The sequence below is a fragment of the Cetorhinus maximus genome, chromosome 12, assembly GCF_964194155.1.
Source record: "Cetorhinus maximus chromosome 12, sCetMax3.hap1.1, whole genome shotgun sequence".
NCBI classification, from domain to species: domain Eukaryota; kingdom Metazoa; phylum Chordata; class Chondrichthyes; order Lamniformes; family Cetorhinidae; genus Cetorhinus; species Cetorhinus maximus.
The window spans coordinates 1,533,482-1,556,783 of NC_135890.1; the positions used below are offsets into that span (position 1 = coordinate 1,533,482).

At 43.6% G+C, this 23,302-nt stretch overlaps 1 protein-coding gene across 4 annotated transcripts in view; it reads right to left on the reverse strand.

Moving 5' to 3' along the window:
• Nucleotides 1-521: 521 nt before the first annotated feature.
• LOC144687164 (semaphorin-3A-like) overlaps nt 522-23,302 on the reverse strand; it is a 432,238-nt gene continuing 409,457 nt past the window's right edge. For all 4 annotated transcript variants that reach the window (XM_078552904.1, XM_078552906.1, XM_078552905.1 and 1 more), the window contains exons 17-18: nt 5,516-5,661; nt 522-2,254 (exon numbers count right to left, since the gene is read on the reverse strand). In XM_078552904.1, the coding sequence (XP_078409030.1) occupies nt 1,802-2,254; nt 5,516-5,661 (599 nt within the window). In that variant the 3' untranslated portion in view covers nt 522-1,801. The remainder of the gene's footprint in view (nt 2,255-5,515; nt 5,662-23,302) is intronic.

The window sequence follows — 23,302 nt, forward strand, 5'->3', positions numbered from 1 at the left end:
AGCTGTCCCCAACATATACCACACACCCTACAGCTGTCCCCAACATATACCACACACCCTACAGCTGTGCCCAACATATACCACACACCCTACAGCTGTCCCCAACATATACCACACACCCTACAGCTGTCCCCAACATATACCACACACCCTACAGCTGTCCTCAACATATACCACACACCCTACAGCTGTCCCCAACATATACCACACACCCTACAGCTGTCCCCAACATATACCACACACCCTACAGCTGTGCCCAACATATACCACACACCCTACAGCTGTCCCCAATATATACCACACACCCTACAGCTGTCCCCAACATATACCACACACCCTACAGCTGTCCCCAACATATACCACACACCCGACAGCTTTCCCCAACATATACCACACACCCTACAGCTGTCCCCAACATATACCACACACCCTACAGCTCTCCCCAACATATAGCACACACCCTACAGCTGTCCCCAACATATATCACACACCCTACAGCTGTCCCCAACATATACCACATCCTACAGCTGTCCCCAACATATACTATTGTTATTTTAACTCTACAATGGGATCATTTTGAATTTTGATTTGGTCCATCATTCTACAGCCTTAGCAAAGAGATTCATTCAGGGTATTAGTAAAGGCGCATAGTAAATCATTTCAGGAAGATTTACTGGTGTATGTTATTATTAACTGACACTAATGTGCTAGACTTAAAGCAATTGACAATCAAAGCTACTTTCCTCTCCTGAAACTATATCAGTTACCAATATTATCTGATTTGACCTTCAATGAAGTTGAGAATTTTCTTTTGTCGAATCAAATATTCTACCAGTCAGCTCCATATTTATACCCTTCATTAAAACTTCTTTCCATAAAATGCACCATCACCAGGACACAAATTAAATGTCTTTTGACATGCCTGAGTAAACATTTTGAAGTTCTATTCAAATTAGATGGAACATTTGTCTTTTACTTCACAATCAAACAGCACCCGAATTTCCACCACTAATTGTTAAGTAGTAATTCAATGTGTTGGCATTCGGTAGTTTTACTTGTGGGTTATTGATATACACGAAATAGAATGTCTTCATTTTCAGCTCTTCAGACTGTGCTGACTGTAAATATTGCAGCCAATTTAGTCAACTCAGTCTTCTTGAATCCAATGTCTTCCCACTCACATGACATTGATTCCACTCTCATGTTCATCAGTAGATGCGTTTGTCTGAACTTCATGTTCATTGTCTTTTGGTCAAAGTGGGACCCGTGCATTTAACAGTTTCACATCACAGTAAACTGATTACACATGCCACACTTCGAAAGGCTCCCTGGTCACCTCTGTAGGTTCATGTACACCCAGAGCATTGTCAGGACCTGCTGCATTCCTGAACCAGTAGTGGGCATGTGAAAGGATTGACAAATATATCTTAGATTTCCTCACCTGATCTTTCGTCAGTTCAGTGTTCATTGTACATAAAGTCCTTTAATGGAAGTAGCAATTAATTGTTAACACATTCTGGCATTAGCAAACATTTGGGGGAGGTTGTCTGAACTGAGTTGGTGAATTTCAGTCAGTTGCATGTGATGTTGAAACAGCAAGGCCAGTCCAACTACGAAATGCATTCACAATCACCAATGCTGCATTGACAAAAAGAATAAAGGAGATGATAAAAGACAATGGGTGGCCGTTGTGTATCTGGTGAGCAGCCCATATACTTGTAAACATCAACATAATGCAATGAACTAGTTAATGTATGTATTGCATTTTGTTTGAATTCAATATCTGTAAAGGTGTATATTGTTAGACACTTCTGGGTGGCCTCTCTGACTCATGGGTCCTCCTGTTTCTACCTTTCTTGTTTTCCTGTAAGTGTTTCCATTTGTTGCCGTTTCCAGGTGTGTGCGCTGGTCTTTGTTTCCTCTGTCGCCGATCACGCCGCCACACCTGTTCACAGAACTCATCCATGGTGTTGAGGTTGGGATGGTTTATGAGTTGCATGAAGTCCCTGTACCACACCTTCTGGTTTGGAGCGATTATGCTGTGAGTCTCCTTGGGCCTCAGGCTGTCATCGACTTCCTTGTGCAGAAGTTCCTCCAGGTGTTCAGTGTCAATAATTTCCAGGGTCACCTTCAGTAATGTCTGCATGAAGCCATGTTCCACAGTCTGACAAATATATATCCCAGCATCTTTCTGCTGCAGGCTTCGTAGCAACAACCCCTGTTCTGTCTTGATGATTCGGTCATTTGCTTTTATCTGTAGCAGAAGGAGGATCACACTATCAGCCACTGAATGTTAATAAGAGCCAGGGGGAGGCACTTTAGCAAAACAGTAAAAAAACGTCAACAGTCTGCGGGAAAAGAAGGGTAAGCAGAACGTCTTCTTAAAGTGTAAGAAATATTCGGTCAAACAAAGCAAGAGGAAAGTGGAAATTTAGGATGTAGAATATAAATTAGTGAAAAATATAAATTAGGTTCCGTAAAGAACTTCATCCACAATGACTGGAGTAATAATTACTAACAGCTCGATTTAAGGTAAGGGGCAGGAGGTTTAGAGGGGATGTGAGGAAGAATTCTTTCACCCAGAAGGTGGTGGGAATCTGGAACTCACTGCCTGAAAAGGTGGTAGAGGCAGAAACCCTCATAACATTTAAGAAGTATTTGGATGTGCACTTGCGATGCCATGGCATACAAGGCTATGGGCCTAGTGTTGGGAAATGGGATTAGAATAGTTAGGTACTTATTTGACCGGCGCAGACTCGATGGGCTGAAGGGCCTTTTTCTGTGCTGTAGACCCCTATGACTCTATATAACTGAGGCTGTCATTACATTTCACTGTAATAAACAGATTATGCTTTGTTGGGGGGAAGGTGGAGTTGTATGTGACAGGCAGTCAGTAGACATTGTGCATTTACATTTCTCTGTGTGGTGTTTTTAGTGTGCTGGATAAGGTCCCTATGTAAATTCAATTTTACTTAAAGCCAATTAGCACCAAAAATAACACTGAGGAATTTCAACCCAGTGCCCCTTTATCCCAGGCTACAGGAACCAGCAAATTCTCTTTCGGAAAATGTCAGTCAGAGTTTTTTTAAAAATTCCACAGACTAATCATGAAGTAAAAATATTGAACAAAGGTGGCCAGGAATGTCATCTGTAGACAAGCTTTGCAGTGTGGTACAGATCACACTGCACAGTGACATGGATCATTGCTGCATCTGGACTAATACCACCAAAAACAAGATAAGCCTGCTGTCAACTCACACGCCTTACATCTCTACAGACACCGTGCTTCTTTCTGACATCCTAAATTCCTGAACTAAATGCAGGCTTTTAACACTCTTTGCAATAAGCCAAGCGGAGTCTTTATAAAAGCAATGGGACTCTGCTGAGGAATATAAGATGCTGATGCTGCTGTTGACCACAGACATTGATGGCAGCCCAAAGGTATCCAATCTGCTTCGCTACCAGGTTATCAGGTCGTGAAACATTATGATTTGAGCTGAACACAGCTAACTGAGCGTTATGAGGCACTCTTTATTTTAATTGTGCCCTATCACATAAAGCTTAAACTGTTCACTCAGTTGAATGATAAACGTCTTTCACACCTCCCACACCGGAATTAGGAAGGTTCTGGTTTTCACTTTGCCATTGAGTTGTAACAAGATATGCATGGAATGGACTGAATTATTAATTTGTGCAGCCCCTTCATTCCTCAGTTAATTGCTCCTGAAATGAAATTAAAGCAAGGCTAATGGAATGTATGTGCTGTAGATTGCCTTGGGGTTTTGGGTGGGGGGGGCGGGGGTGATGGGGGCAGGAGGGGTGGTAGATATGACTACACGTCAAAACTAAAAAGAATGGAAAGCCTTGTTGAAGAAATAATCAGTGAGGAACAACGAACAATTTGACTGCTGCAATCAATTAAACATTCACATGTTAAAAAAAGTAAATATAGTTATGACTAAACATCCCTTATGATTGATTAAAACATACCTCTAAGTAGCAAAATAACACCCATCTGTGTCCCTCCCTTTCTACTTCCCCAAAGGTTGGGATTATCTGGAATTAAGACAAATCCCCAGGGAAGACAGTACAATCTGGATCTTGTAATATTGAAGGAAGGGAGTAATAGGATTTCAGACTCTTTCCAGACAAGGAATAGGAAAAAATAGATTAAATAAATAAGGTTCATCAAAATCATGTGGACCGGAACATAATTTGTTTTCCAGATTTTAATACTTTTTGTGTCACAATATCACTCCTAGGGCAGGAGGATATCCTAATGTAAAATCAGATTTATCACTGATCAATGACCCACTGCTTCCCCTTAATGTCAATTTGGGTTTTTTTTACTATTAGTTTGAGTTTTGGGAAATGTGTTGTATTATGGTGTGTGTGAAGGAGGTGTTTGGGGTGCATGTGCCTGGGTTTAAGGGGGCGGGGGAAGGGTAGACCAGTCAAATGAGATGTACCAAAGTAATTAAATTAACCGGGTTTTCAATAAGCAATAATTCACAAATTCTAACATGTACAAATTCATCACCGAATCACTCATTCTAGTTCTTACCTTCAATGAAGGAGATCAGGAAAATGGGCCAGAGCTTTACACTGGGTGCAGGGTCCCTACCCCCTGGCCCCCAGACAGAAAAGTCGCGAGCGAGCCCCGCTCACACTTGGTCAGCAGCTCTGGTCCCAGCAGCGCCACAGGGAGCACGTGGCCACTGCTGGGGTTGCATCCAGTCTCCAATGGTGATCATCAATGGAGCTGGGTGCAAAGTTAAATGGGGGGGGGGGTCTCGCTGGCACCATGCTGGCAGGCCTTGGTAAGGGGGTGGGGGGGGCAAGGTGGACAGGGAGGTGGGGGAGGGAAAACGCAGAGGTGGGAAGATCTTTTGGGGTTTCACTGAAGGGCACAAGCGACCAGTAAAGGAGTTACCCATCCCCACCCCCCCTGTTGCCCACCACTAGCCCAAGCAGTGAAAGCTATCGGGTTTCACACTTGGTGCTGCCTCCTCCTGCAGCAAGTAAAACCCCAGTGGTAGTGGGGGGAGGCCCTTAAGCGGCCACTTAAGGGCCTTGATTGGCCCATGTGTGGTAGGCCCTCTGAGTGACCACCCCCCACCCCCAATACACACGTATTTCAACCCATCCTTGTTTAGCTGTGAAATGCCTGCAATGTTGTCTGGGACAGGGGGTGTTGCTGGGACATTCAATGAACCACACTGAAGTATTAAATAGTGCTCTATAATAATTCTGAAAGCAATGGGACAGTTAAGTTAGTGACCAAATAAAACTGGCTCACACCTCAATTACATGCGGCATCTTAAAGCTGAAAGCATAATTGGAGATATTGGTAGCGAATGCACCATTGCATTCATATGGAATTAGTTTCCTTATATCAGCGGAAGAAGTAATCTGTTTAAAATGAATGGTTAGCACCTTTGTTAAAATGGTTGTATGAATATCACAGGAGTGATTTCAATCTCTACAGGTGTGACCCTGCAGCCAGAGTCATTACCTCTTCCTTGGGTTCCTCAGTCTGTCTCTGGAATTGCCAATATGCCATGGCTCGCTGCGATTTGGGGATGCATTCCAGAAAAGTAGTGCTGTTCTCTACTCCATAGATAATCTTTTCCTCCATATTTTCATGCTCATGCAAATTGTCTGAAGAAAGAGAAGACATTCTCAAAAATAGAAAAAGGTCTGGCCAACCATTGTGATTGTTGAATGAAAAGTATAAAATGACTCTCTAATAGCATTGTTTAGGTAATGCAGGACATTACAGGCTTTCTTGACTCACAATTAAATTAACCTTCTGGTGTTGCTTTTTAGTGCCGGGAGCAGTATTAATTGCTTTGAGACAGGATTTCCACCCCAGTCCTGGGAGGAAGTCCTATCTCAGAGAGCTGCCGGCCAATCGGATGGTTGGCAGCTCTGTAATCCCAGCAGCATTAGCTGGGAGCAGCGGCCATTGCTGGGATTACAGGCAGTCCCACCGCACTGAGGAGCCCGGCTAGGTCTGGGGGTCTCATCGAGGCCTGACAACCTGTCTCAGTGAGGGAGGCGGAGGGGTCCAGGCTCAGGAAACAATGGGGAACAGTTAAAGTGGGGAGCAGGGGGGCTGCCATTGATGCACCCCAGGGGGGCCCTGCAAAGGAGGCTCCCCCACCCCACACCCACCTCTTTGCCCCACACCGCTCATGCAGTTAATGGTGCCAGGCTTGCCACATAGCGTCAGCCTCTCCACGTTGCAGGTGAAAGACCCGGTGCGGTGGGGTGAGGCCCTTAAGATGCCATTAAAGTCCAGCATATTATTTCAGAAGTTCCCATCTGCTTTACAGATCACATAAATAAATTTTGAAAATGCACATTTGAAATGATAGCCCATCTTCAACTCAGTAAACAAAACTATTTTGTGACATATTCTTCAAATTTTATTTTAGGAAGTGAGGGTTTACTGTGTTATTACACATTTCACTCTTCACTGGATATTCTCCCAGGTTTATTGTCACTTCTTAAGCAACCTTATCTGCCTATATTCAGGCATAGATACCTTTACTGTCTAGTTACCTGTCAACAGTGAAGCCCCCCTTCACCCCCCTCCCATTGTGATTCCTGAATACTGGACTCCCACACAAGCCACCATAAGGGGTTCTGCTATGTCCTGGACATTGGACTGATGACCCATTCTCTTGAGACAAGGCCAACTCTAAATCAATAACCTAATTCATTTAAATGTTATAAATTTAAAAATGTTCAAAAAAATCTCCAATGATGTCATTATACTCTGAGGAAAATAGAAGATTACAGAGCATATCAGTCTATCTTTGTGAACAGGTTAAATTCACTATCCACACTAACCAGTCCAAAGTTTCTTTCCACTCCAAATTTCAGTTGCCTGTCCCTTTCCTCCTAGCAAAGCAGGGAGAGAAATATTGGCCCTTCCCCCCCGCTCTCCAAATCAGGGATTCACCAATGCAGATGTCAATTAAACCAATATAATTCAATCAAGTTGTATTGTCCATTCAGAAATTCATTGCAGGTACTCTGTGGCACAACACCAGCTTTATACTAAAGCTACACTTTACACCAGTTTACTAGAATTATAAAACCAGAATACATTTCTTAATGAGGTGGTTAAAAGTACAATTGCCTGGTTTCTTAATATACATTAGTGGATTGTATTTACATTTATGATAGTATAGTAAACTGGAACTGCAACATATTTCACTCCTTTGGAAACAAGCTCATACCACAGTTACATATTAAACCAGCTCTCACCACTCTTGGTTTGTCTCCAAGTCAATCAGTCAAAACTCTCAAAATGTGATAGTGAGGCATCCTAGCCCTTGTTACCTAGTAACAATGGTTTATTCTACCTACAGAAACAGGGCAGTACACAGGAGAGAGAAAATTCCTGCCACAACATTCCTTTTTGATATTTTGCCCGATGACTTCAGGTAACCTATGTTCTAGAGGAACAGAAGGAGAAAACTAGACAACCTAAAAGTTACAACACATTTTACAACCTGCCTGATATTGTCTTCCAAAGTCTTTACTTGGAAAGATTATGTAGAGTGTAAACCCGAATGCTGATTCATTATCTCCTGCTATGTGACACTGTCCCAGGTGAATTTCGACCCTGCAAACTTGCACATCATGTATTAGGGTAAATATAGGACCTTACAGGGAAATAAAGGTGGAATGCACAGTTACCATAGAACAAAGGCTGGACATTTCAAAATTAGTGTGTGGCCGTTGTTCAGTTAGATTCTGCCTACCAGTCCAAAATCCCAACCATGTTGGATGCCTTGGAGACTGTGTGTTGACTTTGTACATTTCCACTTTAAATGATTTTGGATGTGGATTCCTAAGTATCACCATTCTTTACTAACTTCAAGGGGGAATCACGCATTGTGTAGTTGGGTACTGATGGGCATCGAGTATTGCTGATTCACATGATGTTGTGTTTCTGTATGTTGAACTTCATTGCTCATATATTGGCCTATTTGATGAGATTATTTCAACCTCCCTGAAGGCTAACCTCATCTGCTGCTTCAGAAATGGCTCTGTTGGTCAGGCAGTCATCTTCACAGAGTCTGATCCGACTTGATGTTCCATACTGGATGTTGTTTATAAAGAGGCGAAACAAGTGTGGGCCCAGGACGATACCTTGGGGCACGCCGTTTAAAATTGGTTTCCAGTGTGATGTTTCCCCATTCACTGTGACTCTTTGTTACCACTTGGTAAGAAATATTCTTAATCATTGCTCAGCATCTCTTCGGACTCCATAATGATCTCCTCTGTCCAGTAGCTTCGCATATGTTACACAGTCAAAATCCTTGCAAAAATCTAAAATAGTTAGGTCAGTGGCGAAGCAATTGTCAAAGTTGTGGGTCAGATTGTGGATGGTAATGATGAGCTGTGATTCTGTTGATTGAGCTTTATGAAAGGTAAGCTGCTCCTCAATAAGGATATTCTGTCCTTCAAGAGGTCTCATTAGCTGACTATCAATGATGTTTTCTTGTCACTTACAGCAAACACTAGTAAGCAAAATAAGTTGGTTGCTTCCTGCATCAGCCAGGGGTCCTTTCGAGTATATTGGATAGAGGTTAGCTCATATCGAGTTAACAGGTAGTTCTCCTGTGTTGATGAATTGTTGATCAACCCTGGTTCAATGAAGAGTGCAGGAGGGCATGCCAGGAGCAGCACCAGGCATACCTAAAAATGAGGTGTCAACCTGGTAAGGCTACAACACAGGGCTACTTGCATGCCAAACAGCATAGCAGCAGTGATAGACAGAGCTAAATGATTCCACAATCAACAGATCAGATCTAAGCTCTGCAGTCCTGCCACAACCAGTCGTGAATAGTGGTGGACAATTAAACAACTCACTGGAGGAGGAGGCTCCACAAATGTCCCCATTCTCAATGATGGAAGAGCCCAGCATGTCACAGCAAAAGATAAAGCTGAAGCATTTGCAACAATCTTCAGCCAGAAGTGCTGAGTGGATCACAGATGTCAGTCCTCAGCCAATTCGATTCAGTCCACGTGATATCAAGAAACGACTGAAGGCACTGGATACTGCAAAGGCAATGGGCCTTGACAATATTCCAGCAATAGTACTTGTGTTCCAGAACTTTCCGCGCCCCTAGCCAAGCTGTTCCAGTACAGCTACAAAACTGGCATCTACCTGCAATGTGGAAAATTGCCCAGGTATGTCCTGTACACAACAAGCAGGACAAATCCAACCCGGCCAATTACCGTCCCTTCAGTCTACTCTTGATCGTCAGTAAAGTAATGGAAGGGGTCATCAACAGTGCTATCAAGCAGGACTTGCTTAGCAATAACCTGCTCACTGGTGCCCAATTTGGGTTCCACCGGGGCCACTCAGCCCCTGACATCATTACAGCCTTGGTTCAAATATGGACAAAAGAGCTGAACTTCTGAGGCGAGGTGAGAGTGACTGCCCGTGACATCAAGGACCCTGAGCAAAACTGGAGTCAATGGGAATCAGGGGGAAAACTCTCCACTAGTTGGAGTCATATCTAGCACAAAGGAAGATGGTTGTGGTTGTTGGAGGTCAATCATCTCAGCTCCAGGGCATCACTGCAGGAGTTCCTCAGGGTAGCGTCCTAGGCCCAACCATCTTCAGCTGCTTCATCAATGATCTTCCTTCCATCATAAGGTCAGATGTGAGGATGTTCACTGATGATTGCACAACGTTCAGCACCATTCGTGGGTCCTCAGATACTGAAGCAGTCCATGTCCAAATGCAGCAAGACCCGGACAATATCCAGGCTTGGGCTGACAAGTGGCAAGTAACATTCGCGCCACACAAGTGTCAGGAAATGACCATCTCCAAAACAAGAAAATTTAACTGTCACCCCTTGACATTCAATGACATTACAAAGAACAAAGAACAAAGAAAAGTACAGCACAGGAACAGGCCCTTCGGCCCTCCAAGCCTGCGCCGATCATATTGCCCGTCAACTAAAACATTTTGCACTTCCGGGGTCCATATCCCTCTATTCCCATCCTATTTATGTATTTGTCAAGCTGCCTCTTAAACACCACTATCGTACCTGCTTCCACCACCTCCTCTGGCAGCGAATTCCAGACACTCACTACCCTCTGCATAAAAAACTTGCCCCAAACATCTCCTCTATAGTTTTCTCCTCTCACCTTAAATCTATGTCCCCTAGTAATTGACTCTTCCACCCTGGGAAAAAGCTTCTGACTATCTACTCTGTCCATGCCACTCATAATTTTGTAAACTTCTATCAAGTCGCCCCTCAATCTCCGTTGCTCTAGTGAGAACAATCCGAGTTTCTCCAACCTCTCCTCATAGCTAATAACCTCCAGGCCAGACAGCATCCTGGTAAACCTCCTCTGCACCCTCTCCAATGCCTCCATATCCTTCTGGTAATGTGGTGACCAGAATTGCACGCAATATTCCAAGTGTGGCCTAACCAAGGTTCTATACAGCTGCAGCATGACTTCCCAGCTTTTATACTCAATATCCCTGCCGATGAAGGTAAGCATGCCATATGCCTTCCTGACTACCTTGTCCACCTGCGTTGCCACTTTCAGTGACCTGTGGACCTGTACACCCAGATCCCTCTGCCCGTCAATGCACTTAAGGGCTCTGCCATTTACTGTATAATTCCTGCCTGTATTAGACCTTCCAAAATGCATTACCTCACATTTGTCCGGATTAAACTCCATCTGCCATTTCTCCGCCCAAGTCTCCAACCGATCTATATCCCATTGTATCCTTTGACAATCCTCTTCGCTATCTGTAACTCCTCCAACCATCTTTGAATCCCCCAATATCAACATCCTGGGCGTTATCATTGACCAGAAACTGAACCAGACTAATCATATAAATACTGTGGCTACAAGAGCAGGTCAGAGGCCAGGAATCCGGCGGCGAGTAACTCACCTCTTGACTCCCCAAAGCCTGTCCATCACCTACAGGGCACAAGTCAGGAGCGTGATGGAATACTCCCCACTTGCCTGGAAGAGTGCAGCTTCAAGATCACTCAAGGAGCTTGACACTGTCCAGGACAAAGCAACCCGCTTGACTGGCACCGCATCCACAAACATTCACTCCCTCCACCACCGACACACAGTAGCAGCAGTGTGTACCATCTACAAGATGCACTGCAGAAACTCACCAAGGCTCCTTAGACAGCACATTCCAAACCCACGACCACTACAATCTAGAAGGACAAGGGCAGCAGACACGTGGTAACACCACCACCTGGAAGTTCCCCTCCAAGTCACTCGCCATCCTGACTTGGAAATATATTACCGTTCCTTCACTGTCGCTGGGTCAAAATCCTAGAACTCCCTCCCTAAAAGCCCTGTGGGTGTACCTACACCACGTGGACTGCAGCAGTTCAGGAAGGCAGCTCACTAACACCTTCTCAAGGGTAATTAGGGATGGGCAATAATGCTGCCTAGTCAGCGAAGCCCCCATCCCTTAAATTAATTTCAATAAGTACTTAGCATTGGTCCAAACTCACTTACTGCAGTTTTAAGTGCATGGTTTGTGATGGCAGGTGAACTTTACGATGAGCGGCTGTTTATGACAACATACATCAATTCTTAACAGCTTATCTCTTTTGTCAACAGAACTATTCATTGACTTAGCACACATCTTTAACTTGTGGTTTCAGTTTACACAGTAATGGCTGATTTCTCCCACCATTCCCTCTAGAGGTGTCTCATTAAAGACTAAATATGTGGTCCAAAGTGGTTGAAGACATATTAAAAAAAAGACAGTGTAATTTGTTACAGATCATTGCTTTCAATTATTAAGCATCTTGTTACAATTAATTGGTAACAATCAAGGCAATTTCCACTCATTATCCACCAACAGATGATTTTTAATATTGAATATTTGTTAATTCCTTTGATTTCTTAATAAATGTTCCATCAAGTTGAGAAAAGTACAGGTCAAAATATATTTTCTAATGTACAGTCACAGTTATTGAGTTATTGACAATCACAAACATTGGGTTCATGATTTAAATTAAGAATTATTATTTCTATCAATTTATTTTAAAGAGTCCTTATATTAACATGAAAGATTTCCTATTCTAACAAGCACATTTGTGATGAATTACTTTCTATTATGGTTCCCTTGGGAAAACCTGACGTGGTTTATTTGAAATCTTTCTTACCTTTCCTCACTAAGGTGGAATTTTCCCAGCTCCTCGGGAGTAAGCTTCCAGGGAGGAATTTCTGTGAAAGATCGGTCAGCCCAGGCAATCTTCCTAGAGGCGGGTCAGTGCCAGCCATGATCTTCCTGGAGGGGGATGAACCCCAAACCCGACTCGCACTCGAGGGCCAAGCCCGGCAGGTGCTCGGAGCTGGTTTGCTGGTGTCTGGCCTGGATGGTTGTAAATCAGCCGCCACTATCTGCGGCTCACAGCTGCTCTAGAGGCTATCCTGCTGTGGGGTTTCCCCTCCACAGGGGTGGGCTTGCAGCTGTGGACAAACGTTTTTCAATTTAGGTCTTACCTCTTCACCAGAGGGGCCTCAGGATGAGGGTGCACTTGCACCCCCCCCACCCTTCCTTTGTCAGTGGCTGTGCCCATCCTTCCAAAGCTTCAGGGTCTCTGATTGGACTTTCAGCCTCAGGGACTCACCCACCATCCTTAAATGGGTGGTGGAGCCTAGAGGCCATCTCTTAATTGACCTCCTCTGGGAAGAGCTCCCAGGTGGATGCCCTGTTAGACGAGAGTGGGAACAAGACCCAGAAATGGTTCTAAGTCATAGTCATAGCCTCAGGACAGAAGATTCTGCCCTAAGGGTCACATTTCTCCCCCATATATAAACGCTCCCAAATCTGAAATCAGTACTAAATCCAGGGCAAGTAATGCTTCATCTAGCATTCTAATGCTTTATTTGGAAATCGCTTGAATGATTCTCAGATTAAACTAACATTTTACAAACATTTCTTATTTATGATCAAGAGTACTAACCAATTCATTAAACAATAATGCCAAGGAAACAGGCAACAGATTGGTGTTAACTCATCATTAGAACTGGTCACCTCAAGAGCTGTGATATTTGGGGTCTTGTTGCTGTATCCTCAGTCTTCAATGCTTATTGGGGAACAATATTTATCATATAGAGTTGGGGCGACTTCAAGGATGTCCCTACAAAGTATCGCCTGTGCAGTGAAAATATATTCACCTTTTAACCTACTTTTCTCAAGTTCTCTTCCCTCCGCTTTCCTGCTTCGTGGGAGTAAACAGTCGCCCAGTATTTCACCCAGGTGGCAGGTTTTTGTGTGACTTTAACAATAAACATTAATAAACAACATGGTTTTGGAAGGGTGTGATTTTCCACCCCTACCCGCTGGCAGGATCTTCCCGTCCCGCTGAAGTCAATGGGCTTTTGGCTGGTTCACCACGTCCAATGTGACAGAGCCCACCCTGGCTGGGCTGGAAAATCCCAGCCTTCAAGTCCCAAAGTTGAGCTCAATCCCAACGAATTTCACATGGATTCTTTCCATTTGGATAATGGTCAAGAGTTGAAACCTTGGCTGAGTTTTCCTCTTCCTAACCCAGAGAAACTGTGGCAAATGTAGACCCCTCCCCCTTTGCCTTTACTGCCCTGGCCACGTCAGTTAACTCAGGCAAAAGTAACAAGAAAACAGCCTTTATTGCGGACGATCATATTGGGTATTTGTTCAATAGGTGGATATCCATTTACCGAATCAGACAGCTGAAGCCATTCTGCGAATCACAACTGTTTCATTGCTAAGCTAGAGTTCAGCATAAATACCAGTTTCCACTCTCCCCTTCTGGATTCTTCCTCTGTGCAGAAGCAGGAACTCCCCGACTGGGGGGAAAACCCAGCTCTTAAATCCAGGCTTTGCTGAGCATCACCTGCTCTCCATTCACTCTGAAGCTTATCCTGGTTTACTCTTAAAGGGGCCTGCGTTTCTAACAGTCAGATTTACCAACCGGACAACAGTGTGATTACATTGCACCTTTCAGATTCTTTCTTGGAAATTAGATGGAGAGGTGATCTCATTGAAATGTACAAAATTCTAAGGAGGCTTTACAGGGTAGGTGCTGAGAGGTTGTATCTTTGGCTGGAGAGTCTAGAACTAGGAAACCAGACTCCAGATAAAAGGGGTTGGCTGTTTAAGACTGAGCTGAGGATAAACTACTTCACTCAGAGGGCTGTAAATCTTTGGAATGCTGTAACCCAAAGAGCTGTAGATGCTCAGTCATTGAGTATATTCAAGACTGAGCTTGACAGATATTTGGGCACTAAAGGAATGAAGGGACATGGAGATAATGCAGGAAGGCGGGGTTGTTGCAGTAGGTCAGACACTATGCTATTGAATAGCAAAGTTGGCTTGAGTGGCTGGATGGCCAACTTCTTTTAACGTTCCTGGTTTTACGTGTCCCATGACATTTCACAGGAACTTAAAAAGACAAAATTTGACAGAGCCACATATGTAGATATTAGGACAGACAGGTGATCAAAAGTTTGGTGAAACAGGGTGATTTTAACAAGAGACTTAAAGGAGGAGAGAGAGGTACAGAGCTTAGGCGGGTGTGGGGGATTTTTCAGAGTTTGTGACCTGGTCAGTATATATAAATTTTCGTTATGTACCAGAAACTCTGCCAATCTGAACATTCGTTATGCTGCTTGTCATGGGAACATGAACCCACATCCTAGTGACACAAGATGGTGAAAATGAAAAGGCAAAGGGCTGGAAGGTCACCTCAGGTGATTTCAGATCAGCTGCATAATACACAGCATCAGATATTCGGCTTCGTTCAATCTTCCAATGAATAGACTATTAAATATCAGGCAGTGGAGTGGGTGGTTAATCAAATTCCAGCCAAGAGGAATTTCTACCCCAAACCCATTGAATTGAAACCAATTCCAACAAGAGTGAAATCAACATCTTTACTGCAGACACATTAACAAATGGAGACTAATTACTCCTCTTACTATAAAGCCTATGATTATTTTGTAACTCTAAAATTTTAACATACTATTATTAGCCCTTGTTGTTGTTACGAAAGACGTCTTGTGTTGCAATAGGTAATGTCCCTGCCTCGAAGCTCTGGGTTCAAGTCCCACTCTGGCCAAGGGAGGTGTGTTCATAATGTGGCCAAACAAGCTGAGTATCAACTTGTAAATCCTTCCAACACACACCAGTGGCAGGTGGTAAGAGCAGGAGGGATTCCTGATCAGCCATGTGATGGCAAAAACACTGGAGCCTCGACTATCACTGTCCATAGCTCCAGGCTACAACGTCTATATAACAGTGAATGTTGCCACAGCAACTCGGACTCTTTGGGGGCTGATTGGCTCAGTTGGCTGGGCAGCTGGTGTAGATCAGATTGGTGCCAACAGTATGGGGTTCGACCCCCATTCTGGCTGGGGTGGATTCGGGGTCTCTGTACCCTATCTGTGGCGGGGGTCATGGCATTGTGGGTCAGACCTGCCTTCAGGCAGAGAACCCAAGGAGAGGAAGGAAATTGCTGTTACAAGTTGCTGATAATTGGACAGGTTTCAGCAAGGTGACAAACATCATAAACTCTCTGGGAACCACCACATACCACTGTCTAATGGCACTGTGTTCTGAAATGTCAATCATACCAAAGGGTTAAAAGCGGGATAAAGATCCCACTTAGATACCTGCCAGAGAAGTATTGTGTTACCTCTAGCATCAAATGTAAAGAGAAGGATTATGAAGCCAGTTCTAACTCCATCACATAATTCACCAAATGAAATGTGAGACCCATCATATTGATGGATCAGATAATCAGAGATTAAAGGGGTTATTACTGTTCAGCCAGTAGGAGTAACTGCTGTTTATATATTACTATTCAGAATCTTGCTGCTTTCTGCAGACACATTTCCAACAAAGCGCTGCAAATGGAAGTTCGAACTGTGTACAGCGGGGTTGATGGAAAACTATCTAAAAGAGATCTGGAAACTTAAACAATCAGTACAAATGGTTACATGAGGTCTGTGTCTGTAGATCGTATTTGAAGGGATTATGCAATAGTAATTATGAAATAGTTTCAGTTTGACTTAATTACTCTCTCTGAGAAAATGTAGCCCCAGTTCCAATCTAGAACCTGAATGTACAATCGCGGTCGGTTGAGGGAATCCGGCACTGATGAGGATTTCTCTTCTCAACCAGATATTAAAAAGAATCCCTGTCTGTTTACTCAGGTGAATATAAAAACTATTCAAAGCAGAACAGTTAGTTACCTCAGTGTCCTTCCTCCCTTCTAACCTGTAGGTATGTGTTTCACCCATCTCCATCCTGTTGCTTAGACTCGTAATAAATGCCATTCATCTGTTGTACCTTCTCATTCTGATGAATGGTTTATACCTAAACCATTTTCTCATCTGAGATAAAAACAAAAAACTGCGGATGCTGGAAATCCAAAACAAAAACAGAAACAGAAATACCTGGAAAAACTCAGCAGGTCTGGAAGCATCGGCGATGCTGCCAGACCTGCTGAGTTTTTCCAGGTATTTCTGTTTTTGTTTTTTCATTATCTCATCTGTTCTTTCTCAAATACTAACTGAACTACTGAGTGTTTCTCGCATTTTCTGTTTTGGTGAAGGAGTAAAGCTGTGGTGTCAATGAGCGTAGGACATAGGAACATCGGACTTAAGAGCAGGATTGGGCCATTCTGCCCTTCGAGCCTGCTCCGCCATTCAATAAGATCATGGCTGATCTGGTTGTGCCTCAGTTCTACTTTCCTGTCTGGCCCCCCATAACTCTTGACTCCCTTGTCGATCAAAAACCTGTCTAACTCTGCCTTGAATAAATTCAATGACCCAGTCTCCACTGCTTTCTGGGGAAGAGAATTCCAGATACTAACGACCCTCTGAGAGAAAAAAGTTCTCCTCATCTCCATCTTAAAATGGAGACTTCTTATTTGTAAAATGTGTCCTCACAAAGGGAAACATCCTTTCAGCATCCACCCTGTCAAGTCCCCTCAGGATCTTAGATGTTTCAATAAGATCACCTCTTATTCTTCTAAACTCCAATCGATACATGCCCAGCTTGTAGAACCTCTCTTCATAAGATAAGCCCTTCATCCCAGGGATGAGTCGAGTGATCCTTCTCTGAACTGCATCTGATGCAATTATATCCTTTTTTCAATAAGGAGACTAAAACTGTGCACAGTATTCCAGATGTGGTCTCACTAAGGCCCTGTACAGTTGCAGTAAAACTCCCTACTTTTATATTCCATTCCCCTTGCAATAAATGAAAACATTCCATTTGCCTTCCTAATCACTTGCTGTACCTGCATACTAACTTTATGTGATTCATGTACCAGGACACCCAGATCCCTCTGTAATACCGAGTTATGCAATCTCTCTCCATTTAAGTAATATGCTGCTTTTTTATTCTTCCTACCAAAATGGACAAGTTCACATTTTCCCAGATTATATGCCATCTACCAAATTTTTCCCAATCACTTAACCTGTGTCCCTTTGTAGACTCTTTTCCTCCTCTTGACAACTTACTTTCCGACTTATCTTGGTATCATAGGTGTGTGGGGGTCTTCTCAATCCTTGAGTCCAAGTAAAGTGTCACTCTCTGGGTGGAGGTTTCTGTGTCCGCTGGTGTCGGATGTGTTTGGCGGCATGAGAGGACAATATGGCGAGAAGGCCAAAAATCAATTTCATGAAGTTGTGAAGCCAGTTTGCGATTGTCCACTCAACCTGTTGATGGTGGGCCGTGTTGCCTACCATCGGACGTCGGGAACTTCATTGTAATGCATCTGCATATCATTGTAAGGCCCGTCCGCCGGACTCATCTCCCCACGTGGGGGAAAACACGCCGACATGTTTCACATCTACACCTAAGTGACGTGCACCTGGTGAGCTGCACTTCACTCAGGACTTCAAGGTTTGTTTGTCTACCTTACTTCAGGCAGCACTCACGCTCATCAGCGCCAGGATTAACAGGCAGCACCACATCACTTTTAGCGAAGTCACAGGCAGGTCTCTACCTACCAGACCAGCCGTAAGGCGGGGGTGGCTTTTCAACAGCTGCAGGGCTAGGGCTTGCTTGGGGAAGGGGGAGATGTGGCCTCAGGCAAGGGAAGAGGCTGCAGGGTGTGGGCTGTACTGGGGAAGGAGGGCATCCCAGGGTGTGAGTGGGGGTCACATGTTGATCTGTGCAGGTGGCCTCAAGTTGGTGAGGGCTGAGGAGGCAGTCTCCAGAGGAGATGAGGCCAGATGGAGATGTGAGGGTGTGTGTGAGAGAGTGAGTGGTGATGTCCCTTGAGCTGGCAGCGAGTGAGATGCCAGTGAATGTGTGATGGGCTTGTGAGTGTGTGAGTTTAGAGTGATGACATGGTTGCCTTACCCTGGCTGCACGGATAAGATCATTCACCCTCTTTCTGCACTGGATGGTCAACCTCTTCTGTGCAGCATTGGCACTGACCACCACTGCCATCACCTACCAAGCCAGAGGGGTAATGTTGCTGCCCCTCCTGCGGCCAGAGTGGGCTTAGAGGACATCACAGCGACCTCCACGGCATCCAAAAGGCGCATGATGGACGCGACACTAAACTGGCGAGGCTGCAGTCTTCTTGCCTTTCGGGGCCATGTCTTATTTGCAGCAGTCCTGGGCTGGAAGCGCTGGGAGGTGCGCACGCGGCTGTATTTTATATGTGGCGCCCGGAGTGATGAAGCAGCGAGGTGAAGGTGTGGTGGGTGAATCAGAGCCCACCCACCATCGAAACGGCGTGTTTCCTGGGAATGCAAGCTCGATGTGGCAGGATTGGGATGATACGGTGTGAGAAGCTGTCATTGTGGTCGGCTGGTAAAACAGCTACCGCACTTAGTACAAATCTGGGACGATTCCACCCTCTGTCTCTGCTCCAGTGGCTAACTCCCAACACAATGACATACTTTGCCATAAATTATATCCACTCTACACAGCTGCTGCTCTCCTGCGTATTGTTTGATGGCGTCAATGATACAGATGTAAGCTTTAATAGAGAATGACTGGATTTCCAATTAATAACAATATTTTTTAGAACTAAAACTTATTTTTAGCATTCTGCTAGGGAACTGCAGAGGTGCAGCATTAAGGGCAGTTTATATCAGCCAGTTCTTCAAGTTATTATAAAATGGGGATTCATTCATTCTGATAATGAAACTTTGGGAAGTCTCTGGTTTAGTTTAGTAACATCCAATAAATCATCCATCAGGTAAATCCCTGACATAACAAAAATCTATATAAACCTCTCACTGTAGTAAAATTGCCTTCATGCCTGGACAAAGCCTCATTATAGAAGACAAGAGGCCTTAGATTTCTATAAGATAAACCCGTCTAGAAAGAATTACCAGAAAGTTGGATGTGAAATCGATACCCACAATATTATCGTATAAATCCAATCAGCTGATATCCCTTTGTGCATTGTTTGAACTGAGTCATTTATTTAAATAGGTTAAAACTTCTGTAAAAATACTCAAGTGTTAGCATGTTAATATTCCAAACATGATTTTACCCTCTTTGTAAAATGTGATGTGACTGTATGCAAAGCTACAAATGATTTAAAATCTTATACCGGCTTTGTAAATATTTAACTTTCTAAACACATTTTCTATATTAGTGACAATATTGTGCACTTCAGGGTATGTTTAATGTACTTCAGTACATGTGCTCAGTTTATAAATGGAAAAACCCCAAAGGTTTATGACAGTGTGTGTGTTGCAAATATGACAAACTCTGTTCCCACCAGAGGGCAGCAGTGTCAAACATTCAGCTTCAGAATGTGTCGGAGTTAATGACTGCCCGGGTGTTGAGTGACGGAAGCAAAGGTTTTCTGTATCTTACAGTTTCTCCTGACTAAAGCACCCAATGCATTAAGAAATTTTGTTCATGAGCCAGTAATTCTCAGGACTTGTCCAGAAATGTTTTGAGATTCTTCTTAGCAATGTTTGTTGGATGTTGGTGATACATTCAGGGCCTGAAGTATAACCAGCTGTGGTCGAGGTATATCAATAACCAGCTGTAGTTACTGAAACTAGCATTTATTGGTCTGTCAGCATAAACATGCTCCAGGATAAGATTGAAGAAAATAGAATAATATTTCTGCACAATAATGCTTCCCTTACAATTGGCCGTTGCACTTCACTCCTGTAGATGATCAGTAATTTACTCATTTTCAGCTGTCACTCTAGAGTGATGCAGCTTCCGCACAGGAGCGGGTACCCCTCCTCACAGGCATCCTGTGACACAGGAGAAGTTTTGGCTGCAGTGGGTCGAGTGGTACCTGGTTGGCACCGGGAACATTACGCTGAACTTTCACGATCGGCGAGATGGAAGTGGTATTATGGTGCTGAACAATAATGTTGCAGCATCACAAAAAGTACAACTGTACCAAGCTCCCAGTCACTTCCGTATTAAGGAATCAAAATGTAACCAAATCACTGGCACTATTTACACAGAGGGGGAAGGAATTTATTCATTTCCTAACGTTGTTTTTCAGACTTCTAGTTGTCTAAACTAAATTTAAGAAGGCCTTGGTGTGCCCCAGGACCCTCAACCAATCGCAACAGCAAAACTTTATGGGTCCCTAGGGTGATTTAATAAAGAGATAGAATATAAATTAACGGAGATTGTATAAGGCATCCTGCCTGGAGACAGGGGTGCAGTTTTCGTCACCTCACCATAGGAAGCACATGAGGAGCCACAGAGCCAGGCATCTGGACTGATACCAGTGACCGGAAATCAAAGTTAGAAGATCGGATTAAATAGGTTTCTATCCAATGCAAAAGGGGAAGAATTGAGGTAACCCAACAGCTGTTTAAGATTAAGGGCAATGATAAAATCGATTCAGGCAAATCGTTCACATTGGGGAAGGTTTCACATCGTAGAGGGAATGAGGTGAAAATCAAGAAATTAGGCTTGGAAGATAAATCAGGCAGATTTCTTTAAACAAAGGGAATAGAATTGATGAATAAATTACCATTCAGATATTTCAAAACAAAACAAGATCGGGAGAGAATCAGGATGAGATGGAGGGATGGAGGGAGGGAGGGAGGATGCGGAGGGTCGTGGAGGGAGGTGGTGGCAGTGGAGTGTGGTTGTTTTACAGAGAGACAGGAGGAACATTTCTGCTCCTTCCATTTCTACAAAGAACATAACTTAGGCAAATTTAGAAGGTTTTTTTTTTAGGGGTCTGGTTAGGCAACTAGTCAGAGTTTGGGCATCACAAGCTTTGACATGTCTAAACAAATTCAGGAGCCTGCCTCTGATATGGCTGCAGAAACCTCAAGTCAATGTTATAATGAGACTTCTGCTCAACATACAAAAGTCAGCAAGAAACCATAACAAAAAAGGTCTTGATCAAATTAGCAGTGGCCTGAGATCAAATGCAGACTTTTGCTCTGCTCCCTTGGTTATCATTGTGTCTGATCTATAGAAGTTCTAAAAATGAAATTTCAAACAATCCTACACAGAAATCATGTTTAACATGAAACAGCTCCCATGTTGACCGAGTTATGGTGTCAGTTAAGTTTTAAACCATACAGAACAGAAACTGATGCACGTCCTGACCTGTGTTCAGCTTCCTGATTTCAGCTCAGCTGCCATTAAGGCCGCTGCATTATTCTCAATGTCCATTGGTCAGGAAAGGGAAAGAAAATCAGCCAAGATTCTTGATGTTAATAGTTATCCAGTGATCTTTATTGCAACAGAAGAATGTGTGACTATTAGTGAGGACAGGAATGGCTTGGACTTTTCTGCGATGGCAGCCAATAGGCTTTTACATGAAGAGTGCGTACTTGGTTGAAGTATTGGACATCACTTGGTACCAATGAAACCAAACCCCAGGATTATAAACATAAGGAACAGGAGCAGGACTGGACCATTCTGCCCTTAAGCCTGTTCCACCTTCAATAGGATAATGGCTGATCCTCAACCTTAATTTCACTTTCCCATCCAATCTCATGTCTTGTGATTCCCTGAAAATCTAAAAATTTACCAATCTCAGTTCTGAATTATACACAATGACTGAAGATCCACAGCTCCCTGGAGTAGAAAACTCCAAAAATTTGCATCCCTCTGACATCTGACTCAAACCTGACACTTAGAATTCTCTAATGTTGAAACGAACATACAAAATAGGAACAGAAGTAGGCCATTTGGTGCCTTGAGCCTGCTCCACATTCAATAAGGTCATGGCTGATCTGTTTGTGTTTTGAGTTCCATATTCCTGTCTACTCCCGATAGCCTTTGACTCTCTTGACTAACAAGAATCTATCTACCGCTGCCTTAAAAGTATTCAATGGCCCGGCCACAACCACATTCTGAGACAGAGAGTTCCAAAGTCACACAACCCTCTGAGAAAAGATTTCTCCTCATCGCTGTCCTAAAAGGGTGACCCCTAATTTTAAATCAGTGCCCCCTAGTTCTGGACTCACCCACAAGAGGAAACATCCTTTCCACATCCACCTTGTGAAGGCCGTTCAGGGTCTTGTATACATATCAATCAAATCATCCCTCACTCTTCTAAACTCCAGTGGAAACAAGCCTAGTCTGTCCAACCTTTCGTCATAAGACAACCCACTCATTGCAGGTATCAATCTAGTAAACCTCCTCTGAACTTCCTCCAACACATTTACATTCTTCCTTAAATAATGAGACTAAAACTGCACACAGTATTTGAGATGTGGTCTCACCAATGCCCTGTATAACTGAAGCATAACATCCTTACGTTTATATTCAATTCCTCTCATAATAAAGGAGAGCATTTGATTAGCCTTCTTAATTACTTGCTGTACCTGTACTAACTTTCTGTCATGCACTAGAACACCTAGATAGATCCCTCTGTATCTCGGAATTCTGCAGTCATTCTCCGTTTAAGTAATTCTCTGCTTTTTTATTCTTCCTGCCAAAGTGAACAACTTCACATTTTCCCACATTATACTCCATCTGCCAGATTTTTGCCCACTTGCTCAACCTGTCTATATCCATCTGCAAACTCCTTATGCCCTCTTCACAGACATACTTTCCTACCTATCTTTGTGTTGTTTGCAAATTTAGCCACCATGCCTTTGCACTCCTCATTTAAGTTATTGATATAAATTGTAAAAAGCAGAGACCCCTGTAGGTCCCCACTCGTCACATCCTGCCAATCAGAAACAGGCCCATTTATGCATATTCTCTGCTTTCTGCCAGCCAGCCAATCTTCTATCCAGGCTAATATGTTACCCACTACACCGTGAGCTTTTGTTTTCCACAATAACCTTTGATGTGGCACCTTATCAA